Below are 17,386 nucleotides of genomic sequence, written 5' to 3'. Positions count from 1 at the left end.
TCAAACAGTGCTGAATCCTCAAACATCTCAAATAATGAAATCTACATTTTTGTGAGATTAATGCTCCAGGGAGGGCCAGGAGCAAGGGTTACTGTTGCCCTGTGGGGAGCAAGTATAGCACTCAGCCACAATGAAAGACTTCGGGGTTGGGATGATGCTATATCAGACCGAGAGCTAATATTAGATTTCAACCATGACAGGAGATGTTTGGCAGCTAGCAGACATGCCTTTATTAATCTCACACAGGGAGACCCTGATAAAAACATTAGTCCTGTGTTGTGACCGCAATCATGCCCAAAGCTGTTAGGTAGGCAGGCATGGCCTCTATTTAATCCTTCTGGCAGATCCCCAGGAGGGGAATAGAACTGTATTGTAACCCTAAACAAGCTGCTGAAAATAGAGGTGATAACCTCAAAGATCAGTAATCGAGTTGAGAGTCATGGTTCTCAGTCTCTGTGGTCTCGGCTGGGTAATCACTGCGGTCTCCATTCGTGTGGTGTAACCTGTCGGTCCCCTTTAAATACCAGTGTTGCTGTGGCTTCAGCACATAGTAGCACCATGTCCAGCATCACCATGTATGACCTTTTTAATATTACTGGTCGTCATCTTCGAATGGTACTCACTTGGTCTAATCTACATTAATTCTAACCTTATCTGTAATCGGGGTAGTTTGCGCTTTAATGTCTTAGAGAGAATAAATATCTGAAAACAAATCCTTGATTTTCTAATCATTACAGACCATGAAATCTATAGCCAGAAATGCATTTCCTAGTCCTTATTAAGTCCCTCTTGGGCAGTGTTAAACCTAAGGAGGGTTTTTGTTTCCTATCGTCTTAGTCTAAGTTTTAGACCACTCACTCTTATGTGCCTGTGGACTTGTTCAATCCCTATGAATGTGAAAGCTGATGGTGCTCTAGATAGTGTTCCAACAGTGGTTGTTTGGTGTCCCATTTATGGGTGTTCCGGTAGTGTTCCTAGATTCGTTGTTTAAGTTATCTGAACATACTACCTAAATTTATCTTGTGATGGGGAATTTGATGATATAGATCACAAAGTTGCTATTGCAATTGATCCAAGTAATGATTTTATATTTTGTCCCTTTCAGTATGATAAGTTATTTTTCTTTATTATTCACAAGTTTGCAGGTGGAACAATCATGGCCGCTAAAGAATACCTGTTGTTTGAAGAAGGTGCTATTCTTGATTCATGCATCCTGGAAGTGTCATGTACTTAGGAATTGGTTTTTTGTTTTTTTTAAATATTTTTTTATTGAGCAGGAAAAAACAGACATAATAATCATGGATACCCAATCTCACATTTCATTACACAATAAATTGCATACATTCATATTCTATTTTATATCATATATAACCAGCATTCTATATAAAAAAACATGGATTACCTAAAATACAGATGCAAGAGTACCAAAAATATTGCTGCAAACTGGGAGCGATCTAACAGTTAAAACAAAGTTTATAGATTAACACCCCTAATTTTACACAGAGGATACCCTGCTTTGCACATTCTCGTTTGCAAATGTCACCAGAACATTGCCCTCCCAAGTCGCTCCAAATCTACGAAGTGCCCCTACCCTTCTTGAGTAAACCTCTTCAAATTGGTAGGTCCGGTCCAACTTAGGAAGCCACTATCCCATTATAGGCATCCTCGGTGATCTCCAATTTTCCAACACCAAGGATCTAGCTACCACTATAGCTATGAAAACAAAGTATTACCTATGTTTTGGTAGCTGACTACCTGAGCGAGAAAAACCAAATAAGGCCAGCGACATTGATGATAGGATAACCAAAGACATACAATCACTAATAAACCTAAAAACCTCCTCTCAAAAGTATTGCAGTCTCGGACATGTAAACAATATATGTATCCCTTCACCTGCCCCCATAAAATTGAAACTCAAACATTCATTCGGGATTGATGGAAACCAATTATGTAGTCTGAGGGGAGTATAATACACCAACCAACTAGAAAGAAAAGACATTCTCAGAGCTTTATTCCCACACTCGCACACTTGTTGCCATTTCTGAATGTTAAACAAACAATTAGTTTCCTGAGCACTTTTAGGAAGCATTACCTCAAAGAGATTCTTATTCGTACCCTGGGGAGTAACCAATACCAGTTTCCAACACCACTCATTCAACTCAAAGCCTGCTTTTAGGATTATTCTTTCCCTCTCATTAATTATGTTGTAGTTATTTATAAGAAAGCATGCTATCTGCCTAAAACTTAACCACAGCTCTCGACTTTGGGGTTCAAATTGCAATACAAATGATCCCCATGCTATGAAATTGGTACCATTATAGAAACCACCTAGCTTACAAAATCCTAGATTATTATAGGACTGCAGTCCCTTTTGTGAAAGGTGGAGACCCCATAGCTCACAGACTTAGAGAGAGGTGTATGCGTGGCATGTTGGAACACTGTAAGTTTTATAAACCGCTGCGTATGATTTGTAATTATATTTACGACCTTATATCTTGTTTTCTTAGGTAATTTTGTAGTGGGCAAAAATGCTGGTAGCTTAATTGCGCTTTCTGTTAGCATAAGACTTAACAAAAAATTTTCACATTTCGACGAAGGGGCCGCTAGCTGAGTTAGTAAGATAACTAACGCAGCTTGAGAATAAGTAGAGAAGTGAGGTAGTGCAAGCTTCCCCCCTGCTCAACATCTAATTGTAAAATGGATAGTTTGACCCAAGGTTTTGATTTGCCCATAAAATGTCACAGATAACTTTATCCACTTCATTAAAATATGGGAATGATATGTTTAAAGGAAGATTTAGAAACAGAAACATCAGCAAGGGAAGTATAGACATTTTTAATGGGAAACCCTGCCTCCTATAGACAGAGGTAAAAGCGACCATCTTTCTAAGAGTTTATATGAAACAGTCAAGAAAAATTGGCCTGATTAACCTTAGACCACCTCCCCCCACCCCTTTAAATGCCTAGATTTCCCCTAGTGCGGATTTGTTGTTTGCCTTATCTAAGGTCAGATATAAAATCATATCATCAGCAAACAGCTTAATTTTTGCCATTCCTGTTAGGGGAGCCAGAATTGATGTGTTAGAGCTGATCTTTATTGCCAGTGGCTCAATAAAAAGGGAAAATAGAAGGGGGGAGAGGAGGCAACCCTGCCTAGTACCCCACCTAATCACCACTTTACCCGCCTGAGCCGCAGATATGATTAATTTTGCAATTGCCCCCTTATAAATTCCTCTTAACATTTCTATCAGTGGGGTGCAAAACCAAACTTCCCTAAAATAAAAATAAAAGAGCGTGCCAATCCACTAGATCGAATGCCTTTTCTGCATCCATCATTACGATAGCCACTCTATCCTTTCTGACTGAAAAATAATTGATAGCTTGAATTTAAAAAAAGGTATTCATAGCCATCAACCAACCGGGCAGAAACTCTGTTTCGTCAGCGTGTACCACCTGTTGCGCACATCCTGAGATCCCATTTGCCCAAATGTTCATACAAAGCTTGTAGTCTACATTTAATAGACCTATTGGGTGATAGGAGCTTAGGCCCTTAGGTTCCTTATCTTTCTTCAGGATAGTAATCACACCTGATTCCTTGAATCTGTCAGAGACAGCAACCCACCCATAATCTGATTGTACAGGAATAATAAAAAATAACAAAAAAGGGGAGAGATCATCCAAAACCAGCTTATAGACTTCAATCGGTATTCCATCATTACCACTTACCTGAGCACTAGCCATTCCTGTTACAATTTCAGTTAGTTCTGCGGGTGAAATTAGTTCATTCAGAGCCTTACAATTATCCTTAGTAATCATGGGTAACTGAACTTCTGGAAAAAATTCCTCAAGGACCTGGGTGTTAACTAGCTGGGTCTCTGCATAAATTTTCTTAAAGTGAGAAACAAACATTTCGGCAATTTTATCTTTATCACTAACTGGACTCGCAGTGCTTGGGTCTCTTATTTGTGGAATTAGTTGCCTACTCTGTTGTGTTTTATTTGACCAGGCTAATAATTTTCCTATCTCTTGGATTTCTTCGTATACTTCTGTTGAAAAGCTTTGCTTCCAGAGATCTCTTCGAGAATAAAACAAAAATTGAATTGCTCTATTGCCCTTATTAATTCCTGCTGAAGAAACTCCTCCTCAGGATCTCCTAGGGGCCTGGACGTAAGATCTCCCCTAGCTCGATCTACAGGTATTCTTCGATCTTATGTTGCTTCACTTTATGTAGATTAGCCTTATATGCAATTACCCATCACTGAAAAGAGCCCTTATCAGCTTTCCAGACCATAACACCTGATTCTGTAATATTATTCTCTTTATAAAACTACTGTATAAACTCACGAATTTTGGAGATCCATATTGGATCCGAGAGCAATTCAGTATCAAAGTACCACCTTAATTTTTTTTATTAGGGGTGGGTAAATATATTACCAGGGAGACTAATGAATGATCAGAAAACAAATTAGAAAAAATGACAGATTCCCCTCTTACAATTTGGTTATTTCTCAAGATGAAGTCCAATCGTGAAGCTGTTTTAAATCTAGCTGAATAGCGTGTAAACTGAGTAAAGCCTGGGTGATCTACCCGCCAAGGATCGAATAGGGCAAAATCTTCTTTGATGATTCTTAATAATCTAGCCGTCTTTGGTTGTAATTGCTGTTTACCCTTATTTGACGTATCTAGGCCTAAATCTTGAATAAAATTAAAATCGTCTCCCATAACTGGAGCCATGGGCATTTATCAACAAGCCATATATCTGTTTCAAGGTCTTAATGTCATCATAAATTGGCCCATAGTATTTCAACAACACTAGCCCTACCCCATTAACTTGGACTTCAATCCAAATCCATCTTGCTCCTTCATGCCGAATCATTTTTCCCACCTCCCAATCTAGCGCAGATGAAAGTCAAATACCCACCCTCCATACTTCAGTATGTGCCGAAGCAAAGTATGCCTGAGCATACTTCCTGGGGTGTGATAAATTAGGGGAGTTGGACTTAAGGTGTGTCTCTTGCAAAAAAATCATCTGTGGGGAGAATGAGTCGAACCATTTTAACATTGTTCCTCATTTCTGTACATTTAAAAACCCATTTACGTTGCACGAGATTAACTTTAGTGGTTGTGATGTTCTTCAGGATAACACATAGCACCTTAACACAACCAACTAATACATTTTAAACTCTCCCCTTCGCAAGACCTTAATTTGTACTGTCTCCTTTGTTGAAGTTACCTCTAACCCCTCAGTGACATAAAGACCGCAGCATACCCCTTGACCCCTGAACTTGGTTACGTTGCAATCCTGTTTCTTGTTCATTACTGGCCTGCTATTTCCTGCCCATTTTTTTATAATCCTTCACCCCACCACCCCACCACCCCCTACCTTCCAAAGCTACCTGAGGAAGGGGGTAGCCCTTACCTCCTTTCCTCAGCCAACCCATCAAACAAAGGCGCCTTGTCCTGGCACCTGGTTGTACGTCTATCCACCTCCCCCTTGGTGCTGTATATCCTATGACTTGTAACCCTCGGAGTATCTCCTGTATAAAGTACTACCATCAACAAACAGTGCTTGTGCTTTAAGTGCCCACACAGACCAAGAAATATCAAGCTGGAACTGGTTTTATTGGCCAAAGCCTAAAACCCCTCAACATAGGAAAAGGCAACTCATTTCTTGCACACACAAAACACATGCATATAAGAATCCTTGTCTGCCGGAACTTCTAAAAAAAACCTGATGTTCCAGCTAATTCTAGTATCGAAAATGGGTAATACATAAAGTGCAAATCATCTTTACTGTATCCGTTACTTATTCAAGAAGAGGTTGCTACACACTTTTCCTAATCCAGCATGGTAGTTACCATTCCCCCATCATAGAGGAAAAATAAAGGGCAATAGTGAAAGTGAGCACCGTGCATAAAGTGCAAAGTGCAGTCTAATTGTCTGGTACAAAATACCTATAACAACAGAAAATAATAGTAGCTTTACCCAATACATAATCCCCATAGAGGAGAACAAAGTGCAGTAGTAAAAGTGAGCACAGTTAAAGTGAACACAGTTCACAAAGTGCAAAGGACATAAATTACCAAGTGCAAGTAACTAAGCCTAAACCACTTGCATATATCACTTGCAAATGATCATACAAAAAACCGAGCTTTTACAGTCCTAAAGTCCTGGAGATCGCGCTCTTCTCAGAAACTCCTCATTTTCCTATTTTCCACTTGCTTGGGATATCTTTTGTAGTATTTCTTGAGCTTCTTCAAGAATGGATCATAGATGAAACTGTCCTCTCCATAAAACGTTCATTTTGGACTGATGGACGATAGAAATTTTCGCTGCTGCACTCTCGAATTGACCCATCATGCCCACAAAGTCTTCCTGCTGGTGACGCACACATATCGGAGAACACTCTCACCTTGGATCCATCGGGTGGGACAATATTCTTCTTTTGAATCGCTTTAGTTAAAATGGCCTCTCTAATGCGGTAATCAGAGAAATTAACAATCATCGTCCTGGGATACTTGCATCCTGGATATTTCTGGGAGGGGACTCTATGGACCCTCATTATAGTAAGGTCCTTGGTACTTTCTCAAGTATATTTTCTCTGATCTTCGACTCATAACCAAAGGATTAGACTGACCATTGAAGTGTTCACTATCCTCCGGTATCCATGTAAAGCGCAAATTAGATCGTCTAGCGTAATTCTCCATCTCGTCTTTCTTTAACTGTGAGGTCAGCAGCTTTTTCTGGAGAGAGGCAATATCTGAGTCACATGACAGGGAGTGGTCCTCAATGTCAGATACACGTGCTCCAATTCTTTAAATCGCTCTGGTATTTGCTGTACCATATTCTCAATTTTGTCTAATCTCTCATGTACTAGAGAGAGCTCTTGGGCCTGAGAGGTTTAAAAGTCGTGTATTTCTCCCAAAATAGTCTCGAAAAGCTGTTGCATTTGGTGCGTTGAGACCAGTGGAGGCTGGCTCGTAATGTTGCTGCCCCTTGAAACGAAAGTCGTGTTTCTAGCCCCCTGCTGCTTAGGTGAATGGTTTCATCAGGAGACTGCGGGATACTGAGGGATACGATAACCCTGGGCAGCCTAGTATCTTGCATTCATGTATAGGCTGATCCAGACCTTTCCCTTGAGCAGACTGTATAGGCGCAGCTAGACCTGTCCCTTGTACAGACTGCCCTCTCTGACCCAGGTTATTACCAGATACATTTCCAGAGCAACTTGAAATACCACTCCAGGTGATGTACGGACAACAGGCAGTAAATTGGTGCCCATTTGTGTTGTCTTATCATTTTTAGAAACTACAGGTAGTCTTTAGGAGGATTGCCCACCCCTACCATCTTGTTATTCTCCTCAGCTACTTCTCTTACAGCCAGTTGCGCAGACCCTACCTCATTTCCATCCCAGTCAGTCTCTTGCTGAATGCCGGAGGACCATGGAACATCCACCCCCATTAACTTACGATTCTGCCTGAGGCCCCCGAGTCCTCCCTACCAGGGCCCCTATTGCTGTTATCCATTTCTGGCAATGACCCTGCGGAAGTAAGTGCCGGGGGAGAGGAACCTGGGAATACAAGATCCATTGCAGTATTCGCCGCCCCACTCTTCTTCTGTATAGCTCTTCCTCTCCTGGCTGCCGGAATTCGAGATTGCGCTGCTTTCCTCTTAGCCTTTAGAGTCAACGCTGGAGGGGTGGGTGCCTCAGCTGAAGCTCTTGCTCCTCGTACTGATCCCCTCAGGATCATCTGCTGCATACTTCACAGTCCATACCTCCAGAATGAGTGTCTCTAACTCCTACACTATAGATCACTGTGGGACACTGTAGTTCTGCTATATGGACACCATATAAGCCAAATACTTTTCCAGGCTACTTTCACACTTGCAGCCACAGAACCTCCCCACAAAAAACACAAAGGGACACCTACTCCAGTATCTGGACAGAGAATATGCCCTTTTCTTCACCTAAGAGCCTCCTCTGGCTTCGACATCAGCCATGGTGGCCTAAAGCCTCCATTTACCTCTTATCTCAGCACCAGTTCATTACCCCGTAGATTCTGCCATGTCATCACGGGGGTCAGATAATCCTCGACATAGCCGTAGTCTCCTTGCAGGATTTTTTCACCGTGGGTTCCGCTTGTTATCATCCTTGAGCCACTGAGCCCTTCATCGCAGCTTGCTGCTCAGGGCTCACCGCTTCCGTCTGCGCACGACCCGCAAGTAGTCTCACATGATGACAGGAAGGGGAGGAATGACGAGCCTCAGCAGCAGGGCACCGGGCTCGCCCACTGTTATGCCCGGGACTACATAGGAATTGTTTAAGATTTTTTGCACAACAGAACCCAATCCGGAAAAAATCATTGATCTCGTCTGTTTGGGTTGCCCTTTAGCAATATTCCGTGTTTCTGGGTGCTGTTTCTAAGGATATGAAGACCATTTTTGTTTTTGGTGGCTTATGTCAGTGAGAAATCTTTTGATCCTGGTTCCAAACTTGGTATGTGGTCATGTAGGAGGGTAATACAGTCCAAATTTGAAACTTCAGCCATGGTTGAGTCAAGTAGATTGAGATTCTATGCTCTGTAGTGTAATATTGTTTTAATTTTCTGGGAATTTACCTGATATTCATTGTTTTTGACGTAATTTCTTCTTGGCTTAATAAATTCCAGTCTTGGAATATTTTATATAATGCTAATAGGATGGCAGATTTCTGCATGTAGGATTACATTAGATGCTCCTTCCTTCCTGTGAATCGGACTGTTGATTTTATTATCTTCGATGTATGGGGTAAGTTCCAGGTAGTTCATTGAGTATTTAGAAACTGGTTTGGTAATGTATATATTCAGTTTGTTGACTGATAGTGTATACGACCAGGCAAGAGTTTGCGTAGACGCTCCCGTCTCAACGAGATATTGCCTATGGGATGCCCCTAGAAGATTTTGTGTTCTGTTATGGTGCACTTTCTGAATATCCTAGCTCCAGAAATTTCCTACCTTTCTCAAAGTGATGCGGACATACAGTGGGGCAAATGTGACCCCCAATTTCGGGGCCATGCATTTGTCGGAAAATCTTAATATGAAATGTGAAATAATGTACTGGAGCATCTCAATGATCATTTCATTTCTCTCCAGAATGTGTATGGATCTGGTTGACAGAGCTTTTCTTACCATTTCCAGCCCATTTTTGTGTCTATTTTTTTGTAAAGAGGCCCAGTGATTGTTGCTAGTAGACAATTCTTCTGCAGTTCAATGTTCTACAATTTCTGGAGTTTATCCTTTGAGTGATTAATGTAAGATGATAGGCTATGCAAGAAAAATTGTAGTTCTGAGTCTATCTTGGTTTGTGTATTTTTAGCATTATGTACATGGTAGCCATAACTGGGTGTTACATAAAGAGATATTGTTTCTCTTCCTATGTGATTATTTCCCTCTGGTACGATCTATCCATGTGAGTGTGTAGTGCTGTGGTTAGATTTCCGGGTAACTTTTCATAGTCGAGTCAACAGAGAGTTGTCTCATTATTTCTGTAATGTACTTATCAGTGTATATAGGAATACTATATTGAAACCTTTATCCACTATTTTTATACACAATATTGGTTTTGTTTGAGTTCATTAGGTGCCAAAATATGTGTCTTAGGCAGATACTTCAACTTTTTAAGATTTTTACCACACTTTTTGTCCGATCCTTTGTGACTACTGAATAAAAAAGGTCAATTGAGTTGCATTGAGGAAGGACTGGTGTGAAGGTAGTTCTAGTCAGTTTGATACTAATTCACGTTCTGTTTTCTTTATTTCAGAAAACCATCAAATTTCGAATCTTAACATCGTAGAAGTTACCATTGATTCAATTTCACTGAGCTGGGTACCAGGGACTAACGGAATACGCTCCTATTTGGTGAAAATGTCAGGAAATCCTTCCTCAAATGTTACCACACTTGTTGAATTTGTGTCCATCACAAATTTGATACCTGGAAATTACTACACATTCATAATCTCAGCTGTGTTTGAAAATGGTGATTTGGGAAATGAGTATGTAATATCAGAATATACAGGTGAGTATTTTCATTGTAAAAGTAATCTCATATGCAATTACAGATGCAATACCAATCGTGTAAAGATGTATAAACTGGATAATGTTACTAACTAACAAAACAACAACAGAAATATATAGATTATAAATTCAACAAGCAGAGACAACACCATTGCCTTGACTACAAATTTCATGGAAAGCATACCTTTATTGTATCTGCCTTAAAGAGAGTTCAGACTCTTAGATTTCATCTAATTGTGGTTATTATTTTGAAAACATTTTATGGAAGAAAGTTTGAAGAGAATAACAATTATATTCTGAACCAAGGATGTCATTACGATGGCGGACAGACTCAAGTCCGCCCGCAACCGTAACGGTGCATATGGCCGCCTGCCTGCAACGCGGCGGTCCCGCACATCAGATTACGATGTGACTGCCACCGTGGCAGTCGCATCATGCATTGTTCACATTGTGGTGGGTGCTGCTGGCTGCAGCACCCGCCGCAATGCTAAAAATGCATGTTATGCTTTTCACTGCACTGCGTGGCAGGCACCACGTGGTGCCTGCCACGTAGTGCAGTGAAATGTAGGGGTGTACCATGGGTACCCCCACAGTGCCTGGCTGAAGACGGCTGAAATGCCAGAAACCGGTCCTAGGAAGCTTGTTTCCGGTCCAGGGAAGACATGGCTTGGCAGTTCGGGCTGAACTGTTCCCATGAGGCACAGGGTCAGACTGATTTGCATATGGCCATGTCTGAACTGGGGTGGCAGAGTGGGCTAAAGAACGGTGATGGATTAAACCCAGATCAGTTGACTGGGGGTGAGTGCTTGCAATGTTCAACACTCCGTCCATCATTTCCTTTGGTTTTTGCTTTGTTCGCCATAAGTTGGCAGGGTATGCTCAGACGTGAGTCCCTTGCTCACTTTGCCACTGGATTCAAGCAAGCCTGGCTGAAGACGGCTGAAATGCCAGAAACCGGTCCTAGGATGCTTGTTTCCGGTCCAGGGAAGACATGGCTTGGCAGTTCGGGCTGGACTGTTCCCATGAGGCACAGGGTCAGACTGATTTGCATATGGCCATGTCTGAACTGGGGTGGCAGAGTGGGCTAAAGAACGGTGATGGATTAAACCCAGATCAGTTGGGTGAGTGCTTGCAATTTTCAACACTCCGTCCATCATTTCCTTTGGTTTTTACCCCCACGGTGCACCACCGCCCCCAACACAAGGGAGGCACGCAACTGGCCCCCGAATGCCTTATCTGCCACCCTTTAAATGGCGGTTTACCCGCCATGAAAAGGCCCGCTGTGGCCAGCATCCTAATCTGGCAGACAGTGCCTGCTAGGCACCGACACCATTTTATGCTATCTGGACAGTCCGCCAGGCAATCAGAATGATTGCCTGTGGTAGATCCGTGGCGGGCAGTCTTTGCGCCCACCACGGTCGCGGTATGATTCCCCCCGCCATCCGAATTTGGCGGGCGGAGAATCATTGTCTGATGGAGGATGGCCATCCACCGGACGGCTGGTGCTGGCAAACCCTCTGCCATCGTAATCACCACCCACGTTCCCAATTTAGGTTAGAGAGTACTCTTAAATTTCTACATGTCCCATGTTTAAATACCAGGCACCCTACCTTATAAACTGCAAGGTATTGATAGGTGTGACTCATTAATAATGAATGGGAAGTTTTTCACCTACCATAATGATGATTTTGAGAGGTCTGTCCACAGATTTAAACTAGACTTTGGCATGCCTGAAGCCAAGTTCTCCATTTCACACTACTGGATTGAACAATAAGTGCTGCAATCCACAGGTGACCTTTAACTTTCCATGCTGTGAGTATAGCTTCTACTCCATATACTATGGCCTCCAAAGAGTGTTAGATAGGTGAATCTGGGACTAGCCACATGTTTACATGTTCTAGGGGTCAGAGCACATACACTGGGCATTGTTCCACACTTCCCTAATGTGCAGAGCTTTCAAACATGCAATAAAATAAGCAAACAATGTGGTGGATGCTCTAAGGAGCATTTTTTCAGATTGGAAATATGTTTACTTTGTGTTCATAACTAAGATTAGAGAATAAGGAACCAAAATGGCCTCCATTTTATTTGAACCAATTTTACTTTATTCCCTCATTTCACTTGGTTTAATGAATTATCTGAATCTAGCTTGACATCTATTATAATGGATATCTGCACTGTTTATTTGTGCTCTGTTTGCAGAGCATTGGACTTCACAATGCGAAAGATTGATCTGAGGGGATAAAAATGCTCTGAATTGCAAGTGCTTAAATAATATCGTATTATACACAGGACAATGAGCTTTGCTTTTCTGTATCCAGACCACATATTTTCCTTCCCCTGAGAAGAATTTGCAGTGCATGAAAAGCTTTTTGTTGATGAGTGTTTTAAACAATGTGGGTATTTATTATATGGCTTGGGTTCTAAGTTGATTGACAGAGACATAAAGCAGTATGCAAGATTGTTAATTATTTGATACCTTTACACGGTTAAATTAGAGGGATATTTTTAGCATCCTTAATGGCCACATTCTGATGACCTTTACCAGCTTTAATTGTATTTCACTTCTTGATCAGTTTTTATCTTTGGCAAAGACCATCACTTATGGCAAGATATCTACAGAGGTTGATGCTGTCAGTAAAGGATGCTATTGACTATTAGCACCATGCTGAGCAGGCAGCAGTCAATCTCGAGTATTCATTCTTTGACATTACTATTAGGAGTTCAAACTTTAGATAACTGCTTAAGAAATGTATGTAATAGGTACTCACATTCCTTTATTTTTTCTTTCAGTACCCAATGTCACCAATGATCTGAACGTCACCGATGTTTCCCTCAATTCTGTTTCCCTCAGTTGGCTACCACCGACTGGCAACAAAAGCTTCTATTTGATACAAGTGTTAGGTGACCCAGCCTCAAATGTGATGACATTCTATGAAAATGTGTCCATCACAAATTTAATACCTGGGAATTACTACACGTTCTTAGTCTCAGCTGTGTCTGGAAATGGTCTTCAGGGAGAGAGCAGCGTGATATCAGAATCCACAGGTGAGCATTTTCCATATGAAATTGAAACCATTTTGACAGTTTGCCATTTCAGGTATAATATCAATGTTCAGAACCCGAGAAATGAAATGTAAAAGATTTAAAAGAAAAGTGCAGTAACAAATGAAAGAGACAATAAAAGGTAATTTTGGCATATGCTCGAGACCTAGGCATGATTTCAGGCTCACTGCGACAGAGCACAGGTCGGATACACCCAACAGTTTCATCCCAGTCAACTATTTTTACCTTCTGACTTAGTCTCTGAAATGGAAGTTGAAATCCTCTAGCAGGGCAAGGCGGCAGACTTTATCTGAGGAAGTCCATTTAAAGCCAGGTAGTCTCTGGACACGGTCCCACTAAAGTCATCAATTTTGGCAGGAAAAGCTTAGAGCAAAAACAGTTCAATTTCGGCAGCCAAAGACGCCCGCTCGTCGGTCGGATACTTTTCTTGCCTTCACTGTCAAGTTTTCTTCATTCACACTTGAGGGCCTATTTATTTGCATAGCCCGCATCACAGGGAAAGGGCAAGAATGCACCATATTTATTCAGTACGCCGCATTTCTGACCTTTTCCCTTGCGCTGGTGCCACTTTGTCAGATTAGTTAGCGCCAATGCAGGCACCCTTGCACCATTGAACAAGGGCACCTGTGTTGTAGGGAGGATTGTGTTTTTCCAGGAAGGAGCACCATCATGCACAAAAACAATCCTGAGAGGCTTTTTCCTCCTTCTATGTGTGCTGCAGTATGCAGAACACACAGAAAGAGGAAAAAACAAGGACAAATAAAGGTATTTCTGCTCATTATGCATCTCCTGAGGAGTATATTTGTATTACATTCCCAGGTTTATAAGGTCTTGTAAATCTAGGAATGCATCAAAAGCCATGAGAGTTGTGTGTAAACACTCTTGCAACGCCCATGGAATTCCTACCCAGGGCAAAGTAAAGTTTTGGGCTGCGTTGTGTTACTCCATATTTTTTGAGCCACTCAAAGCCAAGCAAAGCAGCATTGCGTGGGTTTAGAAGTTTGTGTTGCTCCTGCACCAGATTGAGTGGTGAAAGTGTGACACAAACTGAGTCAAATATATTGCTCTTTTTTAAGCACAGCATTCTCCATCGGGGCAAGGCTGCAGGCTGAATCCCGAATTTAAAATAAGAAAGGATTGGTGCAAGAGTGTGCTGAACATATTTTTCAAGCATCAAAAAGCTCTGAGTGCGACTAAATTGAAATCTTTGGCTGCTAAATTCACACCTTGATTGGATTTTTTTAGGTGGTTGGTTCGAGCAATCTGGCAATTTGCCTAATTGCAAGCTATCCACATTGTGCTACTCGAACGTAAATCCAACATGACACGGGACTTCTGCCCCTGAAGGTGGGCCGTGGGAAAGGCAGGGGTGTGTTCAGGGAAATGGCGGTCCATTCCTCCTCAGCTACATGAAACGGATCCTAGGAACAACTTCTTATCTCACTGCTGTTGTGTACAACTGGTTATCTTTGGCCTAGAGGACAAAAGCTTCCCTCTCCTCTGGTCTCTTCTTACAATGACCTATGAATTGACAAGCTTCACTTTTATCCTTTTCAAGTTAATGACAATTCAGGAACCTTGCCAGCTGCCCTTCCTGAGCTGATAGTGGTTGATGTGCCCTATGTCCAGTATATCCTGGCACAAAAGTATACAAAAACTGCGGGATGAAATGCTTAAAGTAGTCTCAGTCGACCGGTAATTACTCAAGGCTGTATACCACTCCAACGTTATTTTGTGCAACATCTGAGATTTCCTAATAGAAATTCCTACTCTGCTATTAGAATATCTCTATTTAGGAAATGCAAAATGGAATGTACAAAAATAGAGATTTCCTAATACGGATTCCTACTTTGTAGGAATAGCTATTAGGAAATCACTATCTAAGAGATGCTAAACTAACCATTCCTTTCGGCCCAATGGCCCATAGGTATGAATGGTTTAGTCGAAGTTCCCCCTTTATGCAGCCTAAAAAGAAGTGGTGCGCATGTAGAGCCCTAAGGGCAAGTGTGTGCCTTACGGTGCTTTTTAAAAATTGTACCTGGTTACAATTCGCTTGGAATCGATGGTGATAGCATTTCCTAAATGCCCATTTTGCATTTGGGAAATGCTTTGTACATGTGGTTAGGAAATCGCAAATAGGAAATCCCTATTTGCAGTTTCCTATTTAGGGAATTGCAAAATGAAATTTCTACTGGGTAGAAACCACATTTCTTGATTCCCCATCTTCCTTTGTACAGATTTAAAGGCTATTTTGCATTTCTTAACGGACCAAAATTGAGGTTCGTTCTCTTTAAGAATGCAAACTCCTTTCGGACATCTTAAATTCTGTCATTCCTGTTAGGGGAGCCAGATTTGATGTGTTAAAGCAGATCTTCATTGTCAGTGGCTCAATAAAAAGAGAAAATAGAAGGGGGAGAGGGGGCAACCATGCCTAGTACCCCACCTAATCACCACTTCACCCGCCTGATCCGCAGTTATGATTATTTTCGCAATTACCCCCTTATAATTCCTTTTAACATTTCTATAAGGCGGGGTGGAAAACCAAACTTCCCTAAGATAAAAAAAGGGCCTGCCAATCCACCAGATCGAATGCTTTTTCTGCATCCGTCATTACAATAGCCGCTCTAGCCTTCCTGACTGAAAAACAATCGATAGCTTGAATTTAAAAAATATTCGTAGCCATCGACCTACCGACAGAAACCCTGTTTGGTCAGCGTGTACCACCTGTTGCGCACATCCTGAGATCCCATTTTCCCAAATGTTCATACAAAGCTTGTAGTCTACACTTAATAGACTTATTGGTTGATAGGAGCTTGGGTCCTTAGGTTCCTTATCTTTCTTCAGGATAGTAATCACAACTGATTCCTTGAATCTGTCAGAGACAGACAACCCACCCATAATATGATTGTACAGGAATAACAAAAAAGAGGTGAGCTCATCCAAAACCAGTTTATAGACTTCAATCGGTATTCCATCATTACCACTTACCTTAGCACTAGCCATTCCTTTTACAATTTCCTTAGTTCTGCAGGTGTAATCGGTTCATTCAAAACCTAACAATTATCCTTAATAATCATGGGTAACTGAGCTCCAGGAAAAAATTCCTCAACGGCCTGAGTGTTAACTAGCTGGGTCTCCGCATACATTTTCTTAAAGTGAAAAACAAACATTTCGGCAATTCTATCTTTATCACTAACCAGACTCGCAGTGCTGAGGTCTCTTATTTGTGGAATCAGTTGCCTATTCTGTTGTGTTTTAGTTGACGAGGCTAATAATTTTCCTATCTGTTAGCTTTCTTTGTATACTTTCTGATGAAAAGCTTTGCTTCCAGAGATCTCATCGACAATAAGAAAAAAATTGAATTGCTCTTTTGCCCTTACTAATTCCTGCTGAAGAAACTCCTCCTCGGGATCTCCTGGGCACCTGGACATAAGATCTCTCCAAGCTTGATGTACAGCATTCTGGTGTCCTTCGATCTTATGTTGCCTCACTTTATATAGATTAGCCTTATATGCAATTACCCGTCCCCGAAAAGAGGCCTTAACAGCTTCCCAGACCATAAAACCGGATGCTGTATTAATATTCTCTTTATAAAACAACTATATAAGCTCACATATTTCAGAGATCCATATTGGATCCAAGAGCAATGCTTTATCAAAGTACCAACTGATATTATTTTTTTTAGGGGTGGGAAAATATATTACCAGGGAGACTAATGAATGATCTGAAAACAAATTAGAAAAAATGACGAATTTCCCTCTTACAAGTTGCTTATTCATCAAGAAGTCCAATCGTGAAGCTGTTTTAAATCTAACTGAATAGCGTGTAAACTGAGTAAAGCCTGGGTGATCTACCCACCAAGGATCGAATAGCGCGAAATCTTCTTTCAGGATTCATAATAATCTAGCTGTCTTTGGTTGTAATTGCTGTTTACCCTTATTTGACGTATCTAGGCCTAAATCTTCTATGAAACTAAAATTGCCTCTCATACCTGGAGCCATGGGCATTTACCAACAAGCCATTTATCTGTTTCTAGGCCTTAATATCGTCAAAAATTGACCAATAGTATTTCAACAACACGAGCCCTACCCCATTAACTGAGACCTCAATCCAAATCCATCTTGCTTCTTCATCCTGAATCATTTTTCCCACCTCCCAATCTAGAGCAGATGAAAGTCAAATACCCACCCTCCATACCGCAGTATGTGCCGAAGCAAAGTATGCCTAAGCATACTTCCTGGGGAGTGATAAATTAGGGGAGTTGGACTT

The 17,386-nt window shown here is 41.3% G+C and overlaps 1 protein-coding gene across 1 annotated transcript in view; it reads left to right on the top strand.

The window, feature by feature from the left end:
- The window catches only part of LOC146788598 (tenascin-X-like), a 694,637-nt gene that overhangs the window by 108,984 nt on the left and 568,267 nt on the right, over positions 1 to 17,386 (top strand). The window contains exons 13-14 of the mRNA XM_085633173.1: positions 9,798 to 10,052; positions 12,845 to 13,099. Of these exons, the coding sequence (XP_085489299.1) occupies positions 9,798 to 10,052; positions 12,845 to 13,099 (510 nt within the window). The remainder of the gene's footprint in view (positions 1 to 9,797; positions 10,053 to 12,844; positions 13,100 to 17,386) is intronic.

The sequence above is a fragment of the Triturus cristatus genome, chromosome 11 (assembly GCF_964204655.1).
Source record: "Triturus cristatus chromosome 11, aTriCri1.1, whole genome shotgun sequence".
Lineage (NCBI taxonomy): Eukaryota > Metazoa > Chordata > Amphibia > Caudata > Salamandridae > Triturus > Triturus cristatus.
This window is presented reverse-complemented; position numbering and strand designations above follow the sequence as displayed.